A 24,441-nucleotide genomic window follows, 5' to 3' on the forward strand; every position below is an offset into this window, starting at 1 on the left:
AATAGATGTTTCTATTTAAACTAAAACTAAAAAGTTTCTGCAAAGCATAAGAAATAATCAGCAGACAACCCACAGAATGAGAGAAAATATTCACAAACTCTACATCTGACAAAGGACTAATATCAAGAATCTACAAAGAACTCAAGTCAGCTAGAAAAAAACAAAACCATCAAAAAGTGGGCAAAGGACATGAATAGACAGTTCTCCAAAGAAGAAATACATGGCCAACAAACATATGAAGAAAATGCACAACATCACTATTTGTCAGGGAAATGCAAATTAAAACCACAATAAGATACCACCTTACTCCTACAAGAATGGCCATAATTAAAAAATTAAAAAATAATAGATGTCGGCATGGATGTGGTGAAAAGGGAACACTTTTATGCTGCTGGTGGGAGTGTAAACTAATAAAACCACTATGGAAAACAACATGGAGATTCCTTAAAATCTAAAAGTAGGTCTTTTGACTCCTTGGTTCAGTATATTCCTAAGGTTTTTTTTTTTTTTTTGCAGCTATTGTAAAAGGGGTTGAGTTCTTGATTTGATTCTCCACTTGGTCACTGATTTGTGTGCAGTAATCTTGTGTCTGGATACTTTGTTGAATTATTTTATCAGTTCTAGGAGCCTTCAGGGGGAGTCCTTAGGGTTTTTGAGGTAAATAATCATATCATCTGCAAATAGTGACAGTTTGACTTCCTCTTTACCAGTTTGGATGCCTTTCTTTCTCTTGTCTTATTACTCTGGCTAGGACTTCCAGTACTATGTTGAAGAGGAGTGGTGAGAGTGGGCATCCTTGTCTTGTTCCAGTTCTCAGAGGGAATGCTTTCAACTTTTTGCCATTCAGTATTATGTTGGCTGTGGGTTTGTCATAGACGGCTTTATTACAATAAGGTATGTCCCTCATATGCCTATTTTGCTGAGGGTTTTAATCATAAAGAGATGCTAGATTTGTCAAATGCTTTTTCTGCATGGTCATGTTATTTTTGTTTTTAATTCTGTTTATGTGGTGTATCACATTTATTGACTTGTGTATGTTAAACTATCCCTGCATCCGTGGTATGAAACCCACTTAATCATGGTGGATTATCTTTTTGATATGTTGTTGGATTCTGTTAGCTAGTATTTTGTTAAGGATTTTAGCATCTATGTTGATCGAGGATATCAGTTTGTAGCTTTCTTTTTCAGTTATGTCCTGTCTTGGTTTTGGTATTAGAGTGATACTGGCTTCATAGAATGAATTAGGGAGGGTTCCTTCTTTCTCTGTCTTGTGGAATAGTGTCAAAAGGATTGGTATCAATTCTTCTTTGAATGTCTACTGCTGTGAATCCCTCTGGTCCTGGACTTTTTTTTGTTGGTAATTTTTAATTACCATTTCAATCTTGCTGCTCGTTATTGTTCTGTTCAGGATACCTAATTATTCCTGATTTAAGCTAGGAGATTTGTATTTTTCCAGGAATTTATCCATGTCTTCTAGGTTTTCTGATTTATGTGCACAAGGGTGTTCATAGTAGCCTTGAATGATCTTTTGTATTTCAGTGGTGTCAGTTGTAATATCTCCTGTTTTGTTTCTTAGTGGTGTTATTTGGATTTTCTCTCTTTTTGTTTTGGTTAATCTCACCAGTGGTTTATCAATTTTATTTCTCTTTTTAAAGAATCAGCTTTTTGTTTCATTTATCTTTTATATTTTTTTTGTTTCCATTTCATTTAGCTCTGGTCTGATCTTGGTTATTTCCTTTCTTCTGCTGGGTTTGGGTTTGGTTTGTTCTTGCTTCTCTAGTTCCTTGAGGTGTGACCTTAGAGTGTCAGTTTGTGCTCTTTCAGTCTTTTTGATGTAGGCATTTAAGGCTATGAACTTTCCTCTTAGCACTGCCTTTGCTGTATCCCAGTGGTTTTGATAAGTTGTGTCATTATGGTCATTCAGTTCAAAGAATTTTAAAATTTCCATCTTGATTTCATTTTTGACCCAAGGTTCATTCAGGAGCAGGTTATTTAAATTTTCATGTATTTGCATGGTTTTGAAGGTCCCTTTTGGAGTTGATTTCCAGTTTTATTCCATTGTGGTGAGAGAGAGTGCTTGATTTAATTTCAATTTTCTTAAATTTATTGAAGCTCGCTTTATGGCCTATCATATTGTCTATCTTGGAGAAAGTTCCATGCGCTGTGAATAGAACATGTCTTCTGCAGTTGTTGGATGAAATGTTCTGCATACATCTGTTAAATCCATTTGTTCCAAGGTATAGTTTAAGTCCATTGTTTCTTTGTTGACTTTTTGTCTTGATGAACTGTCTAGTGTTGTCAGTGGAGTATTGAAGTCCCCCACTGTTATTGTGTTGCTCTCTACCTTATTTCTTAGGTCTATTAGTAATTGTTTTGTATTCTACATATATGTGTAGAATTGTGATATTTTCCTGTTGGACAAGGCCTTTACCATTATGTAATGTCCTTCTTTGTCTCTTTTAACTGCTGTTGCTTTAAAGTTTGCTTTGTCTGATATAAGAATAGCTACCTCTGCTCACTTTTGGTGTCCATTTGCATGAAATGCCTTTTTCCACCCCTTTACTTTAAGTTTATTTGAGTCCTTATGTGCTAGGTGAGTCTTCTGAAGGCAGCAGATGGTTCATTGGTGAGTTCTTACCCATTCTGCGGTTCTGTATCTTTTAAGTGGAGCATTTAGGCCTTTGACATTCAATGTTAGTATTGAAATGTGAGGAACAGTTGCATTCATCATGTTCTTTGTTGTCTGTGTACTTTGGTTTTTTTGTTTTTTGTTTTTGCTTTTCTCATATTTTTGTTTCATAGGTCCTGTGTAATTTGTGCTCAAAGACATTCTGTTTTGATGTGTTTCCAGGATTTGTTTCAAGATTTAGAGCTCCTTTTAGCAGTTTTTGTAGTGGTAATGGCAAATTCTCTTAGCATTCATTTGTCTGAAAAAGACTGTATCTTTCCTTCATATATGATGCTTGGTTTTACTGGATATAAAATTCTTGGCTGATAATTGTTTTGTTTGAGGAGGCTGAAGATAGAGCCCTAATCCCTTCTACCTTGTAGGGTTTCTGCTGAGAAATCTGCTGTTCATTTGATAGGTTTTCATTTACAGGTTACCTGGTGCTTCTGTCTCACAGCTCTTGAGAGTCTTTCCTTCGTCTTAACTTTGGATAACCTGATGACAATGTACCTAGGTGAAGATTGTTTTGCTATGAATTTCCCAGTTGTTCTTTGTGCTTCTTGTATTTGGATATCTAGGCCTCTAGCAAGGCCAGGGAAGTTTTCCTCGATTATTCCCCCAAGTATGTTTTCCAGGCTTTTAGAAGTCTCTTCTTCCTCAGGTACACTGATTATTCTTAGATTTGGTTGTTTAACATAATCACAGACTTCTTGGAGGCTTTCTTCATAATTTTTTTTTTGTCTTTGTTGGATTGAGTTAATTAGAAGACCTTATCTTCGAACTCTGAATTTCTTTCTTCTACTTGTTCAGTTCTATTACTGAGACTTTCCAGAACATTTTGCATTTCTAAAAGGGTGTCCAAAATTTCCTGAATTTTTGATGTTTTTTTTCTTTAAGCTATTTCGTTGACTATTTCTCCCTTCACTTCTTGTATCATATTTTGGATTTCCTTGCATTGGGCTTTGCCTTTCTCTGGTCCCTCCCTGATTAGCTTAATAACTAACTTCCTGAACTCTTTTTCAGGTAAATCAGGGATTTCTTCTTGGTTTGGATCCATTACTGGTGAACTAGTGCGATTTTTCTACCAAGCTTTATGAAATACTATTCACTTTCAGAATCTGTCCTGTACCCAGGTTCTAACACTAATTTTCTGCTTCCCTCATATACCATCTCAAGACTGCTATCTTTGGCCTCCTGTATTTCCAAGCTTCTTTTTTTTATCTCCCCAGAGGTTAAGGCTTTCATCCATCAGCTCTCTGACTTGTTCTCAGTATTTCCCTACTCAGTAAGGGGACTCTCTTCTTAGAGGTGAACTCTCATTGATATTATCCATGTTCTGTATTACAAAGACATTTCTTTATTCTTTCTTCTATGAAATTGTCACTTGAGTTTCCTCGTTTTTTTTTTTTTTTTTTTTTTTTTTTTTTTTTTAGATAGATTCTTGCTCTGTCACCCAGGCTGGAGTGCAGTGGCACATTCTCGGCTCACTGCAACCTCCACCTTGAAGGTGCAAGCAATTCTTCTGCCTCAGCCTCCCGAGTAGCTGGGATTACAGGTTCCTGCCACCACACCTGGCTAATTTTTGTATTTTCAGTAGAGATGAGGTTTCACCATGTTGGCCTGGCTGGTTTGGAACTCCTGACCTTAAGTGATCTGCCCACCTCAGCCTCCCAAAGTGCTGGGATTACAGGCATGAGCCACCATGTCTGGCCTGAGTTTCCTCTTTGGCTTAGGCTCTGAAGCTGACTGCGCTGGTCCTGGATTTTTATTTCCTGACTTATATGCAAATACAAATGTTTAATATTCTGCCTCTTAGTTACACTGTAGGCATGGACTATAGGTTATTTTACTTGCCTTACTTGTTAATTTGCATGGATTTTTGGAGACTATGTGGATAGATTAAATTTAGGTGTCTATTGTCATACTAAAGCAGTGTTTCTAACCTTTATTTCCTCGCTCCCCTAAGAAGCCTTTATAGACATTTTAGTTCCTAATTATCCCCCACCCCCCATGAAAATTTAACACCACAGATATGTCATATATCTGTTTAAGTACTATGGCCACAAACTATTGTAATATCTGATATATTTTTCTCCTAAGAACCAGTTTTACCCCCTTGAGAGCAGTATCACTGTCAATGAGAATGTATGTTCTGAAAGTATCTTGAATTTTATTTTCACTGTTGTACTGCCAAATCCTGCAAGTAGTATTTTACTTATACTTTAACACATGTATGAGTAATATTGGTCTATAATTTCCCTCCCTCACCTCCTCAGTATTATATTTATTCTGTAGTTTTGTAGGCAAGTAGGAGCTACTGAAGGGTTTTATGCATAGGAATAATCAATTTTTTTTAAAGAGGAATACTTCCCTTTACATACTATGGAAAATAAATAGAAGATGAGACTGGTGGCATAGGTTTTTAAAGATGCTGTTGTAATAACATAGGTATTAGTTAATGCAGCAGGAAATTCAAGAAGTATTTGGAAATAGAATGAGCAGAAATTGATAATCATATGCATGCAATAGGTAAGGGAGAAGAAATAGCCCAGCCTTACTCTCAAGCTTTTAACTTTTGTTATAATTTGACTATTAGCTTCAGCTATATTATTTAATTCTGAAACAGTAATTCTTTCATTTAATTAAATTATGCTTTGCCTTACAGAAAGTGGCAAGGTTACCATTCAAGAATTTATGACTAAATTCTCCGATATATTGACAATTCCTAAACCTGCAGGTAAGTTTTATTTAATATGTAATTATTGCCCAGATCTGGAAAGGCAAGCAGTGGTTTACATGTTAAAAACAATACAGGATTCAATAGTTAAAGCACAGGTAAGTAAGAAGCAATACAATGTGAATATGAAACAACACAAGAGTAGATTACATAACTTCTGTTTGAATTCTAAGGCAAATATTGCTAAACTTAACCCAAACTCAAAATTTTAGGTAGTCTTACTTGGTAGTGCTAGAAAATTACTAGATTATATATTATTCTTTGAGGTTATTCAGTATGCATATTTGACTTCTGAAATTACTAGAAAATAATTTTTAAAACTTTTGACAAATCCAGTAGAATTTTTATCACTATCTGTTATGTTCTTACATATCTTCAACAACTCTCTTGATCTCATTTTTTAAACATCCATGCTTTTTGAGGTGTAATGTACATATAGCAAAATTCACCCTTTTTAGGCATACAGTTCTTTGGATTCTTAAAAATAATATAATGTAACCCTTACTATATATAACATATAGACTATTTTACCCCCTAGAAGTCTCTTATGCCCTTTTGGTAATCCATTTCTTCCTCTACCCTGAGCCCCTGGCAACTACTGATTAATTCTTTGTCCCTATAGTTTTGCCTTTTGTGGAATATCATGTAAATGATTAAATATGAAGTGGTTTGAGTTGGGCAGTCATTGCATACATATACCTTGAATGTATATGTATGTATACATTCATATGAGAGTATAAACAAAGTATATACTCTCATTTGTACTCTCATTTATACTACCAACTCTTCCTAGAAAAAATGGATTCTGATTGGTTCTGGTTGCACTATTAGAAATTTCAAATAAAGCTTTATTTGAGTACCCCCAAAGCTGAAGTACTGATCCCTTTGGCTGTTTGTTTCCCACTAAGTTGTGTGTGTGTGTGTGTGTGTGTGTGTAACCAACATTTTGTTGAACCAACAATGTACCATTAGTAAAGCTGCTATGCAAAATTATCCCTTAGGTCTGTTCTAAACTTACAGTTTAACTGATTTTATTGTCCTCACCTAAGGTTATTCAATGCATATATGGGAAGAAAATACTAGGACATTAAATCAAGATGGTTACTTTTGCTATTTTGCTGAAGATTCATCATAAATATAAATCAAGAAGTTAATCTACATGTTAGAAGTGTTTTTAAAAAATTTTTAAATTGACATATAATTGTATATATTTATGGGGTACAATGTGCTATTTCATTTATACATTGTATAATAATCAAATCAGTGTAATTAGCAACCCATTGTGAACCCCAAATATCAGAAACAGGATTCAATTAATTTAGAAAGTTTATTTTTGCTAAGGTTAAGGGCATGCCCATGACACAGACTCAAGAGGTCCTGACATATGTGCCCAAGGTGGTTGGGGCACAGCTTGGTTTTATACATTTTAGGGAGACATGAAATATCAATCAATACATGTAAGATGTACATTGGTTTGGTCCAGAAGGGCAGGGGGAAGACAACTTGAAGTGGGGAATTTCCTTATGGGCAAATTGTGAGGGAGTTATGTAGCTGCTGCTGCTTCTTTTTTTTAATCTCTGTTGCTATCTCCTTTAGGAATAGAATGGGAGGCAGGTTTGCCTGACACAGTTCCCAGCTTGACTTTTCCCTTTGGCTTAGTGATTTTGGGATACCGAGATTTATTTTCCTTTCACACCATCAGCTCAAATGTTTATCATTTCTTTGTAGTGAGAACATTGAATACATTATTAACTATAGTTAACTATAGTTAATATTGTGAATACATTATTAACTATAGTTTAATTTTTAAGTGGACAAATACAAATTGTATGTACTGTGTATTGCATTATTCAAAATATGTACATAAATTGTGGAATGGCTAAATTGAACTAATTAACATGTTTTACCTCACATACCTATTTTTGTGATGAGAACACTTAAAATCTTTTAGCAATTTTCAAAAATATTTTACGTTATTATTAACTGTAGTCACCATGTTATATGACAGAGCTCTTAACCTTATTGATTTTCTAATATTTTGTTAAAGATTTTTGAGTATATGTTTATGAGGGATATTGGTCTATAGTTTTTTTTTAGTGTCTTTTCCAGATTTTTTTGTTAGTGTTATACTGGCTTCATAAAATGAGTTAGGAAGTCTTCCCTCCCTCTTTTATTTCTGGTAGAGTTTGTGTATTAGTCTGCTCTAATGCTGCTAATAAAGAAATACCTGAGACTGGGTCACTTATAAAAGAAAGAGGTTTAACTGAGTCACAGTTCCACGTGGCTGGGGAGGCCTCACAATCATGGTGGAAGGCGAATGAGGAGCAAAGTTGCCTCTTACATGGCAGCAGGCAAGAGAGCTCGTGCAGGGGAACTCCCGTTTATAAAGCCATCAGATCTCATGAGACTTATTCACTTATGGGGACACTGCCCCCATGATTTGATTATCTCCACCGGGCCCCGCCCTTGACACGTGAGGATTATTACAATTCAAAGTGAGATTTGGGTGGGGACACAGCCAAACCATATCAGTTGATGATTATGATTATGATTATTGTTTTCATTAAATGTTTGGTAGAATTCACCGTCTATTCCTGAAAATTTAAAATATTGAGCTCTATTTATTCAATGGATATAAAGCTGTTTAGAGCCTCCCTGTTCTAAATCTTTCTGTAGTTGTCAATATATCTTTCTGTAAGTATCATAAAGAAGAAATGTACTTTCTATAAGTGGAACTGTGTCTTGTCAAAATTTGTTTATTTTATGTAATTTGTCAGGTTTATTGTCATAAAGTTGTTCATAATATCCCCTTATTATCCTTTTAATGTCTATAGTGTGATGTCTTATTTTTCATTCCTGATGTTTGTAATTTCTGTTTTCTCTTTTTTGTTTGTAACCAGTATTGCTAGGGGGTTATTAAATTTATTAATAATTTTACACAAATGGTGATTTTGTTAATTTTTGTTAATTTTTCTCTTTTGTTTTTCTTTTTCATTGGTTTATATATTTTTTTTTTTTTTTTTTTTTTTTTTTTTTTTTTTTTTTTTTTTTTGAGACGGAGTCTCACTGTGTCTCCCAGGCTGGAGTGCAGTGGCGTGATCTCGGCTCACTGCAAGCTCCGCCTCCCGGGTTCACGCCATTCTCCCGCCTCAGCCTCCCAAGTAGCTGGGACTACAGGCGCCCGCCACCGTGCCCGGCTAATTTTTTGTATTTTTAGTAGAGACGGGGTTTCACCATGTTAGCCAGGATAGTCTCGATCTCCTGACCTCGTGATCCACCCGCCTCGGCCTCCCAAAGTGCTGGGATTACAGGCTTGAGCCACCGCGCCCGGCCGGTTTATATTTTTATTTTTACTATCATATGGTCTTTGCTTACTTTGGGCTTCGTTTACCCTTCTTTGCTAGCTTGCTAAGATAGACGCTTAGATAACTGATTTTTATTCTTTTCTAACATTTAAAACTGCAAATTTTCCCCTAATATGTCTTTCATTGCATCTCACAAATGTTGTTATGTTGTGCTTTGTCATTTACTAAAATATTTTCTAATTTACCTAATAATTTTTTCTTTGAAGTATAGGTTATTTAGAAATGTAGTCTTTAATTTCCAAATATTGGGACATTTTCTAGATATCTTAATTATTATTGATTTCTACTTTATTTATTTGTTTTAGGGAAAGGGTCTTGCTTGTTGCTCAGGCTGGAGTGCAGGTGGCATGATCATGGCTTACTGCAGCCTCCAACTCTTGGGCTCAAGCAACTTCTTGCCTCAGCCTTGCAAGTAACTGGGACTACAGGCATACACCACTACGCTTGGCTAATTTTAAACATTTTTTCTCTAGAGATGGGGTCTCATTTTGTGTTCCAGGCTGGTCTTGAGCTCCTGGGCTCAAGCATTTCTCCTGCCTTGGCTTCCCCAAGTGTTGGGATTATAGGTGTGAGCCACTGTGCCAAGACTGATTTCCAATTTAATACATTTGGCCAGAGAATACATTTTGCATGATTTAAATTCTTAAATTAATTAAGATTTATTTATAGCCCTGGTTATGGTCTATCTAAGTGAATGTTCCGTGTGTACCTGAAAGAATGTGCATTCTGCACTTGTTAGGTCGCATTCTGTAAATATCAGTTAGGTTACAATGTTTGCTAAATTGATCTGGTCTTCTAATTCTTGCTGTTTTTTTATTCTACTTGCTCAATTAGTTACTGATAGCAAGGTGTTAAAATCCCCAGTTCTCACTGTAGAATCATTCATTCCTCCCTTTAATTTTGTCAGTTTTTGCTTTATTTACTTTGAAGGCTTTGTTCAGTGTATACAAATGTGGTATTGTTACAAAATTTGTGTATATGACCTTATGAAATATATTTTGTCTATTGCTCTTTTTTATCTTATTTTTATTGCTGTCTTCCTTTCCCCAAATTTTTTCACTTACATTTGTATTTTTTTGGTATCTATTTCTTGTCAGTTAACTTATTTTGGCAACAGAGAAGAGTATAAATAAATGCAAATAAATAATATTGTCATTTTTCTTAAGTGTAATTTCATATGTTGGGAAATTTTAACCACCTATCTTTAAAATATAAAGGAGAAACATGAAACTTTCTTTCTAACTGAAAGTGATTATCTCTCCCCAGAAGATAAATTTTACAACAACAACATTCACAAAAATGATGTTACAACCATTTCTGGTCTCCAGAAAAATTTAAATGCCATGGGAATCTATCTGACAGATGATAAAATACAGAAAACTTTGGATAATACTAATCCTAATGGTGAGTAATTATTTCACCTTAAATTAACAAAGTTGGAGTATGTCAGAAGAAACTTTAAATGCCCAAGGAAATTATCTGTCTTTTAATTGATAAGTTTGTATTGAAGGAACTTATTTTCAAAGGTATATGTCTGGCCACTTTTATTTTGAATCTGATGTGCATATTGGATACAACACAAGATAATTCATTCCTCCACTTTATTTTCATGTTTTATAGCTCTGGTTTTATAACATCAAATCCATTTTAACAACAGTATCTAAATTGTTACTTCTTTTCTTTTTAAAGATGAAGTGGTGCATTTTAAGGATTTTATCAGAGAATTGGCCAACACTGATGAATTTATTGAATGCCAAAGTAAGTATGAAATTTGATGGAATGTGAACAGAAACTTCATGCCTCTAGATTGGTATGTGTAGTTGTGTGTGTATACGTGTGTGTGTGTGTGTGTGTGTGTTTAACTTTTTTTTTTTTTTTTGAGACAGAGTTTCACCCAGGCTGGAGTGCAGTGGCATGACCTTGGCTCACTGCAACCTCCACCTCCCGGGTTCAAGCAGTTTTCCTGCCTCAGCCTCCCGAGTAGCCAGGATTACAGGTGTGTACCTGGCTAGTTTTTTATGTTTTTTAGTAGAGATGGGATTTCACCACATTGGTCAGGCTGGTCTCAAACTCCTGGCCTCAAGTGATCTGCCTGCCTCTGCCTCCCAAAGTGCTGGGATTACAGGCATTAGCCACCATGCTTGGCCATGTATTTAACTTTTAATAAAACTCTGCTAAGGCCCTTTTGTATTTTGTCATTTAAACAGTATAGAAATATATATATTTAAAACCCTAGGTTTTCAATTTGTGGATACATATTTTTCATAATATCATTAATTACTTAAAAAATTATCTGTGTTTCTTTCTCACTTTTCATGGATTCTGTTAAGTTGCATTTTTTTCTTTATCAGTTTTGTCCGAGGTTTATCTATCTTATGAAAGTAATCTGGTTTTGGTTTCTTTAATCACCTCTGGTGTCATTTTCTTTTATCTTTCTTCTTTATTTCTTTTTATATATTTGGGCTTACTCCTTTGCTCTTTGTCAAAAACTTTAGCTAAGGGCTTAACTCAGCTTTTTAAAGTCTATTTTGAAATTTCAGCACAATGAGACATTAAAACAACCTTGGAACACAAACATTGAAATTGTGAATTGAAATATTAAGACTGGCGTTTTGAATGGGTCTTAAGTGTATTATCTCTAAATTAGTCTTTAATTTGAATGCAGTTTCAATCAATATTCCGGGAAAATTTTGGTGGGAACCAAATTTTAGATACATTGTAGATGTATTTACTTTGAGAAAATAATTCTGATATTTATTTGAAAGACAGACTCTTTGAAAAGCAATAATGATGGGGAAGTTGCCTTACCACACCAGATAGAAGGACATATTATAATGCTTTTGTAGCAGTGTTACTAATAGACCAATGCATCACAATATAGTATCTGCAGAGACTCATGTATGTGAGAACTTGGCATACGATAGAGATATCATCAATTGATGGGGGAATAGATGTGTTATTTAATACCTTATTTGGGAAATTGCCACACTTTGTGGAGGAAAATAAAATTGAATTCATACTTTATGCCATACACAAAAATAATCTTCAAATAAATTAAACAGATGTTAACGTGAATCTGAAAGTAAAACTACGAAACTGGTGGAGGAAATTATTGGAGAAAATATTGTGCCTTGTGGTTGCAAAGGATTTCTTAAATGGGACTTCTAAAATCACAATCATAGGGTAGAAAAAGATTTGATTATATTAAAATTAAAGATTTCTGTTTAATGAAGGACTCTAAAGAAATGACCTGATATGTAACCGACTGGAAGAAGATAATTGTAACTTTTAGAGCTAACAAAAGATTAATATTTAAAATATATATAAAGAAATTCTACAAATAAGCAATAGATAAATAAAAACCCATTGGAAAAATGAGTTAAGGATATAAGAAGGCAGTATACAAAAGGAGAAACACAAATGGCTCGTATGTATGTGAAGAGAGCATTAGGAATACTCCTGAATAGCTGGTGGGTAGGTAAAACAGTATTGCCACTCAGAATAGCAGTCTAGCAGTACTTAGCGAAATTAAAAACATGCATTCCCATCACCCAGTGATTCAGTTCATAAGTAATTAGCCCAGAGAAAGTTTCTTGTTAGTGACATGTATAAGGATGCTCATTGCAACATTATTTGAGAGAGGGAAAGATGAATATAACTTAGTTGTCCATTACTAAGGGAATGGTTCAATAAAATGTGGTCTCTACGTACAGTAAATCAGAAACAATAAACTGGTTGTACCATAGATATATTTCAGTAATATATGGTTCAGTGAAGAAAGGGAAGAAATAGAATAAACTTATAGTTCAAAATGCTTTATGTAAACTGATTTATATGAGTGCACATTAGACAAACAACATTGTATTTTTTCAGCTAAACACATAAATCTAAGTAATTAGATGAGATAGATTGAATAGAAATATATTAAATACACTGCAGTTGCTACTTATGAAGGAATAAAATTGGAGATAGTAGTTAAAGGAGAAAAATAGTAAAACAAGCAGAGGCCCTTTGAAGATGAGTGATGACAAAACACCATGAATCCAGAGTATGATCAACTCAATTATGTATACTAGAACTCTTTACTAATATGAAAAAATTAAATTGACAAGTTAGATAAGATTAAACAATGTATATATTTATACACAGAGATAAAGATAGAAAGAATTTGAGATTTAAATGACAATAAGCCTGATTTAAGAAACATATAGCAGTTCATATTCCAAAAACATTGAATACATATTTTCTAATGCCTATTTTGTATTCACACAAATATATGATATATTTAAGTTACAAAGAAAAATGTCAATGAATTCTGAAAATCAGAAGTTATTCAGATCACGTATTCTGACCACCATGTAGTAATATATTAAAATCATTTATGAAGGAATGTGGAAAACATTTTGATCTGAAGATTAAAAGCAGTTTTTTAAAAAGCAAAAGAAGCAGATGCTCCACTAAATAATTATTTGGTTAAAGAATAAAGTCTGAAATTAAACATTATTTAGAAATGGATGAGAATGAAAGCACTATATGTCAAAACATGTAAAGTATGACCAAAACAGTCTTACAGGAAATCTTACAGCTTTAAATGCTTTTATTAGAAAATGAGAAATACTGAAAATTATCTCAGTTGTTCAACTCACGAAGCTAAACAGCAAAATAAACTACAACAGCAAAACAGTCCCTGCAAAAAGCAGTAGTTAGAAACTAATCAATTTGAAAGCAGGAGTAACTGAAATAGAACATATGCACAAAAACAAATTATTCATTTAACCAAAAACTGGGTCTTGAAAAAGACTAATAAAATAAAGAACTCTTTAGGAATTATGATGAAGGAAAATAAATATAGATGGCATAAAAAGAAGATAGTGAAAAGTGTGGATACAGAGATTTAAAAGTATTTGAATAACACTTAAAATTAAGTTAATAAAACATCAGTTTATGGACATCTCATCAACAGCACTGTCATTCTTTCCAAACATGTAGATAAGAAGAGCAAGGGCTACTTTTTAAATTAAAAAATAATTTATGGCACCATCTTAATTGTGATCATTTTTCTGTTTTGTTGTTGTTTAGTTTTTTGAGTTGAACACTTTAAAAATATTTGTTTATTGTTTTCTCATATAAACATTTAACCTATAAATTTTGTAGAGCTTTCCATTTAGAAGATATTTCAGAGGCAAAAATGATTGGATATCCTACAAAGCGAATATACTTCACACAAATCAGGTTGCTATGTGCTTATATGGATAGAGTAAGTACTGTGACACTTTCTCATTAATATGTATATATACACACATAGAAATAGAAGATGCATGGAATATTATTAATAGTGTCTGCGATGGGAAAGTTGACATTGAAGACCTTTTATCCACTTTGAAGAGCCTGGAGAAACCTTTAGATGAAGAACAATTTAAGGTCTTATCAAACAGTGCAACAGATGGTGAGTACTTCCTTTACTTCTCAGCTCTCCTGTTTAGAGTACACATGTTCACACAGGCTAAATTTTTAAAAAGAGTAGTAATACTGTATACTTAAAAAGGTTATATGGAACTAGTATATACATATATTGCTCATTGTGAATTGTCACAACCCTTTTGGAAAGTGTATGGAAGTTCTTTATTTGGTTAAGACAGACATAATTTTGTTATTCATGTTTTAAAACCAGATGTTCATATATTGGAGTATAAAGGCCAAATAATACCAACGGTAGAGCCCTACTCTTCCTTTTCCCCAACCCGGTATTCTAGAGAGAAGATGCTTCTTATATACAGAGTTCCACAGACTTTTGGGTTCTCTGGTTAGGTTAAGAACATAACCTTAGACACCCTACTATTTATTGTTGGATTAGCATAAATTTTAGACTAGATGGAGTGTAAAGACAGCAGTAGATTCAGCAAATGATTTCTGGGATGTCTAGAAGGCATCCATTGCATGGTTCTAACCATTTCCTTGCTTTCTTTTCTATAGTTTACTATGTTCATATCCCTAAAAGATATATAGTGGAGTTTTGCTTTTTGTACTTTATATAAATGGAATAATACAGTATATATTTTTTATACTTTGCTTTTAGCTCAGTATTGTGGAATTTATCCAGACAGGTGCATTGTAGCTGTGGTTCATTCCCTTTTTTTTTATTACCATGACTAGCTAATTTTTGTATTTTTACTAGAGACGGGGTTTCACTATGTTGGCCAGGCTGGTCTCGAACTCCTGACCTCAAGTGGTCTGCCCACATCGGCCTACCAAATTGATGGGATTACAGCAGTGAGCCACTGCGCCCAGCTAACTTTTAGATTTGAAGAGACAAAGAGAATAACTAAATGCAATGTGAACTTTTGACAGAAACAGCTGTAATAGATGTTTGGGGGACAATTAACAAAAATATTTTAAAATATGAACTGGATGTAACATGACACTAAGGGATTATTGTTAATTCTCTTAGGTGTGAGCGTGCTGTGTATTTATCAACAATGTCGCATAAGAGAATATCCTTATTCTCAGAAGATTCATTGCATGCTGCAGTGTTTAGGGATAATAAGTTACGATGTCCACCATTTACAGTCCAAATACGTTGAGGCAAGGAAAACATATTTATGTATACACTCACACATACATATGGAAAGACAGTATGAGAGAGAAAAAGTAAACTATGGCGAAATGTTAACTCTTATTTCATGTAAGTGGTGATGGTTCGTTGTGCTATTCTTTCAAAGTTTCTGCATGTTTGGCACATTTTATTGTAAAATGTTGGGGAAAAAAACATAGTGCTGAGTAGTATGAAATACCTTAAATGTGAGGGAAAGTAATAAGGAGATAGATGAATATAAGGCACTCATTTGGCCTTCCCATTATTCACTACTAATTTCATTGTGAATCCTGCAACCTCTCTAATACATAGATTCCATTTGATTTTTGAAAAACAGATTTATCGTTATTTAACCAGATAATCAACCATATTGTTGAGAAATGTATCCCATACTCTCTTAGAGTTTATAAACTTAGTGGGGAAGATGTAATTACATGCCAAAAAAGTCAAGGAAAAGATGAGCTATCTATATAAGGAATTTAGTCAACTGTTGTCTGATATCTGTCTGAGATTAAATGACAACATATAAATGAAATGTTTTGTATGATGCCTGGTACCAAAATAAAAGCTCTCAATAAACGTTAGCTATCATTATCATTATTAGGAATAATATTGAGAGATTACTTTTTAATCCTATGTATTGGTCAAAATATGTCAATGATTGACCCAAGTTTGCATCCACTGATCAGTTAATTGGTTTAAAGGAAAGGATCCTAATTTTAATTCCATGGTCAATTTCATTTATATATTGATTCAACGAATTTTTTCTCTTTATGTAGAAAAATATAATCATGAATGGGCTTTAGCACATCCTCCTAAATCCTAATGCGCAGTTTATGAAAATGCGTATGCGTACTCTGTGGAAATAAAAGATCCATAGCTTTTCTCAACTTCCCAATGTGTATGCGTCTGAAAAAAAAAAATTAGAGATTTTGTTTTAGAGTCTCTACATTTTCCTCACAGCCTGTGTCTTTCTGATTAGGGAAGGCTGATATAAAAAACCTGAAGACCGTTCTAGACAACATGGGAATCAAGCTCACAGATAAAGAACTTGAAGATCTGACACAAAGCCTGCCAGTCGGTGGTGAGCATGCTAGATATCACTGGTTTCTGAGTTTTGTGTTTTATGTACTTGTAGCATTAGAAGGAAAAGGAAAAAAGAACTTTTCATAATGCAAATGGCAAGATTAAATAAGACAGTCAGAGTAACAAAGTAGGGAATGTAGTATTCTGAATACTAGCGGCATGGTCAATACAAGAGCCTTCCAAATTCTGAGGACGAGAAAGCTGACCCCTAGGAAAAAGCCACTTTTGAATTCCATCTTTCCATTATCAAATATAAGATTTGCTGTTTTATGGGTTATAAAGTCAAATTCACATTTTCTAAGTAAGTTTATTTTCAATATTTATAATTGTTTCTTCATCTTCGTAACATATTCTGAGTAAATATTTATCAAATGACTAAAGTGCTTAATAAAATGCCCAGTATACTTCGTAAGTGCTGCTACTAGGTGTTATAATCATAGGAAGGAGGAGAGTGTTCTTGTGATATAACATGTTATGAGCTTCAAATTATGCCTTTGTGTTATAGCTGATAATAAAGTGGCTCTGAAAGCATTGGAGGATGAAGTGAAAGCTCTTACTGGTAAGAATTTGTTACACATGATTTGCAATAAATGATGATTTACACTGAAATTTTTAATAGTATTTTTCTAATATTCTATTGGTGGCTTATAAATTCACATATTTTCAATATTTTGATAAAATATCTGCCTTTGCTAACAGATTAACATTATCTGCGTTTTATCAGTCAAAACAAAAGAACTATATCTTGATAACATCTTACATTCATTGGTACTGTTTTCCAATAAAATGAGTTCACCAGTATTTATAGACCCAAGTAACTAGATGGACACAGTGAAAACAGGGTGAAGCATTAAAAGGATCAAAGTAATGAGTTCATTGCAAGCATCTAACCACCTAGTTTTACAAAAATAAAATATGTCATACTTGTTTTTTGACTTTTTCTTTCAATTACACTTTAAGTTGTGGGGTACATGTGCACAACGTGCAGGCTTGTTACATATGTATACATGTGCCGTGTTGGTTTGCTGCACCCATTAACTCGTCATTTCCATTAGGTATTTCTCCTAATGCTATCCCTCCCCCATCCCCCCACATCACGACTGGCCCCGGGGTGTGATGGGCCCCAGGGTGTGATGTTCCCCGCCCTGTGTCCAAGTGTTCTCATTGTTCAGTTCCCACCGATGAGTGAGAACACGCGGTGTTTGGTTTTCTGTCCTTGCCATAGTTTGCTCAGAATGATGGATTCCAGCTTCATCCGTGTTGCTGCAATGGACACGAACTCATCCTTTTTTTATGGCTGCATAGTATTCCATGGTATACATGTGCCACATTTTCTTAATCCAGTCTATCACTGATGGACATTGTGGTTGGTTCCAAGTCTTTGCTACTGTGAATAGTGCTGCAATAAACATACGTGTGTGTGTGTGTCTTTATAGTAGCATGATATATAATCCTTTGGGTGTATACCCAGTGATGGGATTGCTGGGTCCTGTGGTATTTCTCGTTCTGGATCCTTGAGGAATCGCCACACTGTCTTCCACAATGGTGGAACTAGTTTACACTCCCACCAGCAGTGTAAAAGCCTTCCTATTTCTCCACATCCTCGCCAGCAGCTGCCGTTTCCTGACTTTTTAATGATCGCCATTCTAACTGGTGTGAGATGCTATCTCATTGTGCTTTTGCTTTGCATTTCTCTGATGACCAGTGGTGATGAGTACTTTTTCACGTGTCTGTTGGCTGCAATAATGTCTTCTTTTGAAAAGTGTCTGTTCATATCCTTTGCCCACTTTTTGATGGGGTTGTTTGATTTTTTCTTGTAAATTTGTTTAAGTTCTTTGTAGATTCTGGATATTAGCCCTTTGTCAGAAGGGTAGATTGCAAAAATTGTCTCCCATTCTGTAGGTTGCCTGTTTACTCTGATGGTAGTTTCCTTTGCTGTGCAGAAACTCTTTAGTGTAATTAGACCCCATGTGTCTATTTTGGCTTTTGTTGCCACTGCTTTTGGTGTTTTAGTCATGAAGTCCTTGCCCATGCCTATGTCCTGAATGATATTGGCTAGGTTTTCTTCTAGGGTTTTTATGCTTTTCGGTCTAACATTTAAGTCTGTAATCCACCTTGAATTAATTTTTGTATAAGGCATAAGGAAGGGATCCCGTTTCAGCTTTCTACATATGGCTAGCCAGTTTTCCCGGCACCATTTATTAAATAGGGAATCCTTTTCCCGTTTCCTGTTTTTGTCAGGTCTGTCAAAGATGAGATGGTTGTAGATGTGTGGTGTTTTTTCTGAGGCCTCTGTTCTGTTCCATTGGTCTATATCTCTGTTTTGGTACCAGTACCATGCTGTTTTGGTTACTGTAGCCTTGTAGTGTAGTTTGAAGTCAGGTAGCATGATGCCTCCCGCTTTGTTCTTTTTGCTTAGGATTGTCTTGGCAATGCGCGCTCTTTTTTGGTTCCATGTGAACTTTAAGGTAGCTTTTCCCAATTCCGTGAAGAAAGTCATCGGTAGCTTGCTGGGATGGCATTGAATCTATAAATCACCTTGGGCAGTTTGGCCATTTTCACGATATTGATTCTTCCTATCCGTGAGCATGGAATGTTCTTCCATTTGGTTGTGTCCTCTTTTACTTTGTTGAGCAGTGCTTTGTAGTTCTCCTTGAAGAGGTCCTTCACATCCCTGGTAAGTTGGATTCCTAGGTATTTTATTCTCTTTGAAGCAGTTGTGAATGGGAGTTCACTCATGATTTGGCTCTCTGTTTGTCTCTTATTGGCATATAAGAATGCTTGTGATTTTTGCACATTGATTTTGTATCCTGAGACTTTGCTGAAGTTGCTTGTCAGCTTAAGGAGATTTCGGGCTGAGATGGTGGGGCTTTCTGTATATACAGTCATGTCATCTGCAAACAGGGACACTTTGACATCCTTTTTTCCTAATTGACACCCTTTATTTCTTTCTCCTGCCTGATTGCCCTGGCCAGAACTTCCAACAATATGTTGAATAGGAGACACTGTGTTGAATAGGAGTGGTGAGAGAGGGCAGCCCTGTCTTGTGCCGGTTTTGAAAGGGAATGCTTCCAGTTTTTGCCCATTCAGTATGATACTGGCCGTGGGTTTGTGATAAATAGCTCGTATTATTTTGAGATACGTTCTATGAATACCTAGTTTACTGAGAGTTTTTAGCATGAAGGACTGTTGAATTTTGTTGAAGGCCTTTTCTCCATCTGTTGAGATAATCATGTGTTTTTTGTCTTTGGTTCTGTTTATGTGATGGATTACGTTTATTGATTTGCGTACGTTGAAGCAGCCTTGCATCCCAGGGATGAAGCCAACTTGATCTTGGTGGTTAAGCCTTTTGTTGTGCTGCTGGATTCGGTTTGCCAGTATTTTATGGAGGGTTTTTGCATCGATGTTCATCAGGGCTATTGGTCTAAAATTCTCTTTTCTTGTTGTGTCTCTGCCAGGCGTTGGTATCAGGATGATACTGGCCTCATAAAATGAGTTAGGGAGGATTCCCTCTTTTTCTATTGATTGGAATAGTTTCAGAAGGAATGGTACCAGCTCCTCCTTGTACCTCTGGTAGAATTTGGCTGTGAATCCGTCTGGTCCTGGACTTTTTTTGGTTGGTAGCCTATTAATGATTGCCTCAATTTCAGAGCCTGTTATTGGTCTATTCAGTGATTCAGCTTCTTCCTGGTTTAGCCTTGGGAGGGTGTTATGTGTCCAGGAATTGACCCATTTCTTGTAGATCTTCTAGTTTATTTGCATAGAGGTGTTTATAGTATTCTCTGATGGTAGTTTGTATTTCTGTTGGATCAGTGGTGATATCCCCTTTATCATGTGTTATTGCGTCTATTTGGTTCTTCTCTCTTTTCTTCTTTATTAGTCTTGCTAGCTAGTGTTCTATCAATTTTGTTGATCTCTTCAGAAAACCAGCTCCTGGATTCATTGATTTTTTTGTAGGGTTTTTGTGTCTCTATCTTCTTCGGTTCTGCTCTGATCTTAGTTATTTCTTGCCTTCTGCTAGCTTTTGAATGTGTTTGCTGTTGCTTCTCTAGTTCTTTTCATTGTGATGGTAGGGTGTCGATTTCAGATCTTTCCTGCTTTCTGTGGTGGGCATTTAGTGCTATAAATTTCCCTCTACACACTGCTTTAAATGTTTCCCGAGATTCTGGTACGTTGTGTCTTTTTCTCATTGATTTCTTTTTTTTTTTTTTTTTGGAGACGGAGTCTCAGCTCTGTCGCCCAGGCTGGAGTGCAGTGGCCGGATCTCAGCTCACTGCAAGCTCCGCCTCCCGGGTTTACGCCATTCTCCTGCCTCAGCCTCCCGAGTAGCTGGGACTACAGGCGCCCGCCACCTCGCCTGGCTAGTTTTTTGTATTTTTTAGTAGAGACGGGGTTTCACTGTGTTAGCCAAGATGGTCTCGATCTCCTGACCTCGTGATCCGCCCGTCTCGGCCTCCCAATGTGCTGGGATTACAGGCTTGAGCCACCGCGCCCGGCCTTCTCATTGATTTCAAAGAACATCTTTATTTGTGCCTTCATTTCGTTATGTACCCAGTTGTCATTCAGGAGCAGGTTGTTCAATTTCCATGTAGTTGAGTGGTTTTGATTGAGTTTCTTCGTCTTGAGTTCTAGTTTGATTGCCCTGTGGTCTGAGAGACAGTTTGTTATAATTTCTGTTCTTGTACATTTGCTGAGGAGTGCTTTACTTCCAACTATGTCATCAATTTTGGAATAAGTGAGATGTGGTGCTGTAAAGAATGTATATTCTGTTAATTTGGGTTGGAGAGTTCTGTAGATGTGTATTAGGTCTGCTTGGTGCAGAGTTGAGTTCAATTCCTGGATATCCTTGTTAACTTTCTGTCTCGTTGATCTGTCTAATGTTGGCCGTGGTGTGTTAAAGTCTTCCATTATTATTTTATGGGAGTCTAAGTCTCTTTGTACGTCTCTAAGGACTTGATTTATGAATCTGGGTTTTCCTGTAATGGGTTCATATATATTTAGAATAGTTAGCTCTTCCTGATGAATTGATCCCTTTACCATTATGTAATGGCCTTCTTTGTCTCTTTTGATCGTTGATGGTTTAAAGTCTGTTTTATCAGAAACTAGGATTGTAACCGCTGCTTTTTTTTATTTTCCAATTGCTTGGTAAATGTTCCTCCATCCCTTTATTTTGAGCCTATGTGTGTCTCTGCATGTGAGATGGGTCTCCTGAATACAGCAAACTGATGGGTCTTGACTCTTTATCCAATTTTTCAGTCTGTGTCTTTTAATTGGACCATTTAGTCCATTTACATTTAAGGTTAATTGATACCAACAGCTGCGGGTCTGTTGGAGTTTTCTGAGGTCCACTCCAGACCCTGTTTGCCTGGGTATCACCAGCGGAAGCTGCAGAAGATAGAGTATTACTGAACAGCGAGTGTTGCTGTCTGAATCTTGCTCTGGAAGCTTCGTCTCAGAGGTGTACTCAGCCATGCGAGGTGTGAGTTGTTGGTGTGCACCTAGTGGAGGATGTCTCCCATTTAGGCTACTCAGGGGTCAGGTACCCACTTCAACAGGCAGTCTGTCCGTTCTCAGATCTCAACCTCTGTGCTGGGAGAACCACTGCTCTCTTCAAAGCTGTTCAGACAGGAACATTTATATCTGCAGAGGTTTCTGCTGCTTTTTGTTTTGCTATGCCCTGTCCCCAGAGGTGGAGTCTACGGAGGCAGGCAGGCCTCCTTGAGCTCTGGTGGGCTCTCCACAATTGGAGCTTACTGGAGAGTTTGTTTATCTACTCAAGCCTCAGCAATGGCGGGCGCCCCTCCCCCAGCCTCGCTGTTGCCTTGCAGTTAGATCTCAGACTGCTGTGCTAGCAATGAGGGAGGCTCCGTGGGCGTGGGACCATCTGGTCCAGGTGTGGGATATAATCTTCTGGTGTGCCGTTTGCTAAGACCCTTGGTAAAGTACAGTATTAGGGTGGGAGTTACCCAATTTTCCATTTGTTGTGTGTCTCAATTTCCCTTGGCTAGGTAAAGGAATTCCCTTCCCCCTTGCACCATCCAGGTGAGGCGATGCCTCGCCCTGCATCAGCTCTCGCTGGTTGGGCTGCACCCGTGGACCAGCACCTACTGTCTTACATGCCCCAGTGAGATGAACCCAGTACCTCACTTGAAAATGCAGAAATCACCTGTCTTCTGTGTTGCTCAGGCTTGGAGCTGGAAGCTGGAGCTGTTCCTATTCAGCCATCTTGGGTGCTGCCTCGTTCATGCCTTTTTACTGTTGTGTAGTTTTCCATTTCATGAAGAAACCAGTTTTAAGACAAATCTGCCCTACTGTTGATGAACTTAGGCAGAGTTCAGTTTTTGCTATGCTGTTATGAAGAAGAGTGTCATATTTATCTCTTGATATGCATGTACAAGAGCTTCTTTGAATATATTTCCAGGAGAACTACTAGGTCTTAGAGTATTTTCATGTTTTACTTTACGAAGTAATGCCAAACGTTTACAAAGTAGGTATAATGGTTTATACCCCTACCAATAATGGGAAAGAATTCCTGTGGTTGCATATATTAACCAACACTTGGTATTGTTAGATTTTTGTTTTACTTTTTTCAAATCTGGTGGGAAAGTAAAAATACATAATTTTAGTTTTTACTTAAAATTCTTTGATTACTAAATAAGATTGAGCACCTTTCAGATGTTTTCAGCTATTTCAATTTACTATCTAGTAAATGCCCAGTTACTTCTCATTTTTTTGGTGAGAGGGATTTCATTTTTAAAATGTTAATTTATAGAGGTTCTTTATATATATTCTGGATACTAGTCTTTAGCACTGTGCTTTGCCAATATTGTCTCTCAGTCTGTGGCTTGTTTTTTATCTTTTTATGGTATCTTTTGGTATACATTATTTCTTAATATGCATATACTCAAATGTATCAATATTTACCTTATGAGTAGTAAACTTTGTCATGTTTGAGAAATCCTGCCCCTGTCCTGAGACCATGAAGAGATTCTTCTGTTATCTTCTAAAAGTGTTATAGTTTTGCATTTCATTTTTATGTCTTTGATCTATCCAGATGTAATTTTTCTTATGTTGATAAACAGGGGCCCAATTTTATTATTTCTATATCATTTATTGAGAAAACTCTCCTTATTGACCAATAATATCAGTTTTGTCTTTATCAGGTGTCTAATTATACATAGTTCCTTCCATTGGCCTATATTTCTATCCTTGTATCAGTACCACATATTTAATATAGTTTTAAAATAAACCTTATATATGGTAGGTGAGGCCCCCAATTCCCCCATTTTGTTGTTCTTCAAGTATGTATTGACTGTTCTTTAAGCCTTCCTTTTCTATATAAGTTTTGGGAACAGATTGTCAAAATCCTTTGGGAGTTTTGAATATATAGTTCAATTTGGGAGAACTTGTATATTTTCTATGTTAATTAAAACTGTTTTATTTTAATAGTTTTTGGGGTACAAGTGATTTTTGGTTATATGGATGAATTATATAGTGGTGAAGTCTGAGATTTTAGTGTAACTGTCACCTGAGTAGTGTACATTGTACCCAATATGTAATTTTCTATTCCTCACCTCTCTCACAGCTCCCCTTTCTGAGTCTCCAAAGTCCATTATACCACTGTGTATGTCTTTGCATACCCATAGCTTAGCTGCCACTTATAAGTGCAAACATACTGTAGTTGGTTTTCCATTCCTGAGTTACTTCACTTAGAATAATGGCCTCCAACTCCATCGTAGGTGTTGTAAAAGACATTATTTTATTCCTTTTTATGGCTGAGTAGTATTCCATGGTGTATATGTAGTACATTTTCTTTATTCACTCATTGGTTGATGGGCACTTAGGTTGGTTCCATATCTTTGCCATTATGAATTGTGCTGCAGTAAGTATACATGTGCAGGTGTCTTTTTGATATAATTACTTTTTTCCTTTGGGTACTCAGTAGTGAGATTGCTGGATCAAATGGTAGATCTACTTTTAGTTCTGTGTTTTT

At 35.8% G+C, this 24,441-nt stretch overlaps 1 protein-coding gene across 1 annotated transcript in view; it reads left to right on the forward strand.

Annotated features, from left to right (window-relative positions):
* EFCAB13 (EF-hand calcium binding domain 13) overlaps positions 1–5,925 on the forward strand; it is a 125,240-nt gene extending 119,315 nt beyond the window's left edge. Inside the window, exon 23 of the mRNA XM_025362903.1 lies at positions 5,334–5,925. Within this exon, the coding sequence (XP_025218688.1) occupies positions 5,334–5,617 (284 nt within the window). The 3' untranslated portion in view covers positions 5,618–5,925. The remainder of the gene's footprint in view (positions 1–5,333) is intronic.
* The last annotated feature ends 18,516 nt before the right edge of the window (positions 5,926–24,441 follow it).

This window comes from Theropithecus gelada, chromosome 16, assembly GCF_003255815.1.
Source record: "Theropithecus gelada isolate Dixy chromosome 16, Tgel_1.0, whole genome shotgun sequence".
In the NCBI taxonomy this organism is placed as follows: Eukaryota; Metazoa; Chordata; class Mammalia; order Primates; family Cercopithecidae; genus Theropithecus; species Theropithecus gelada.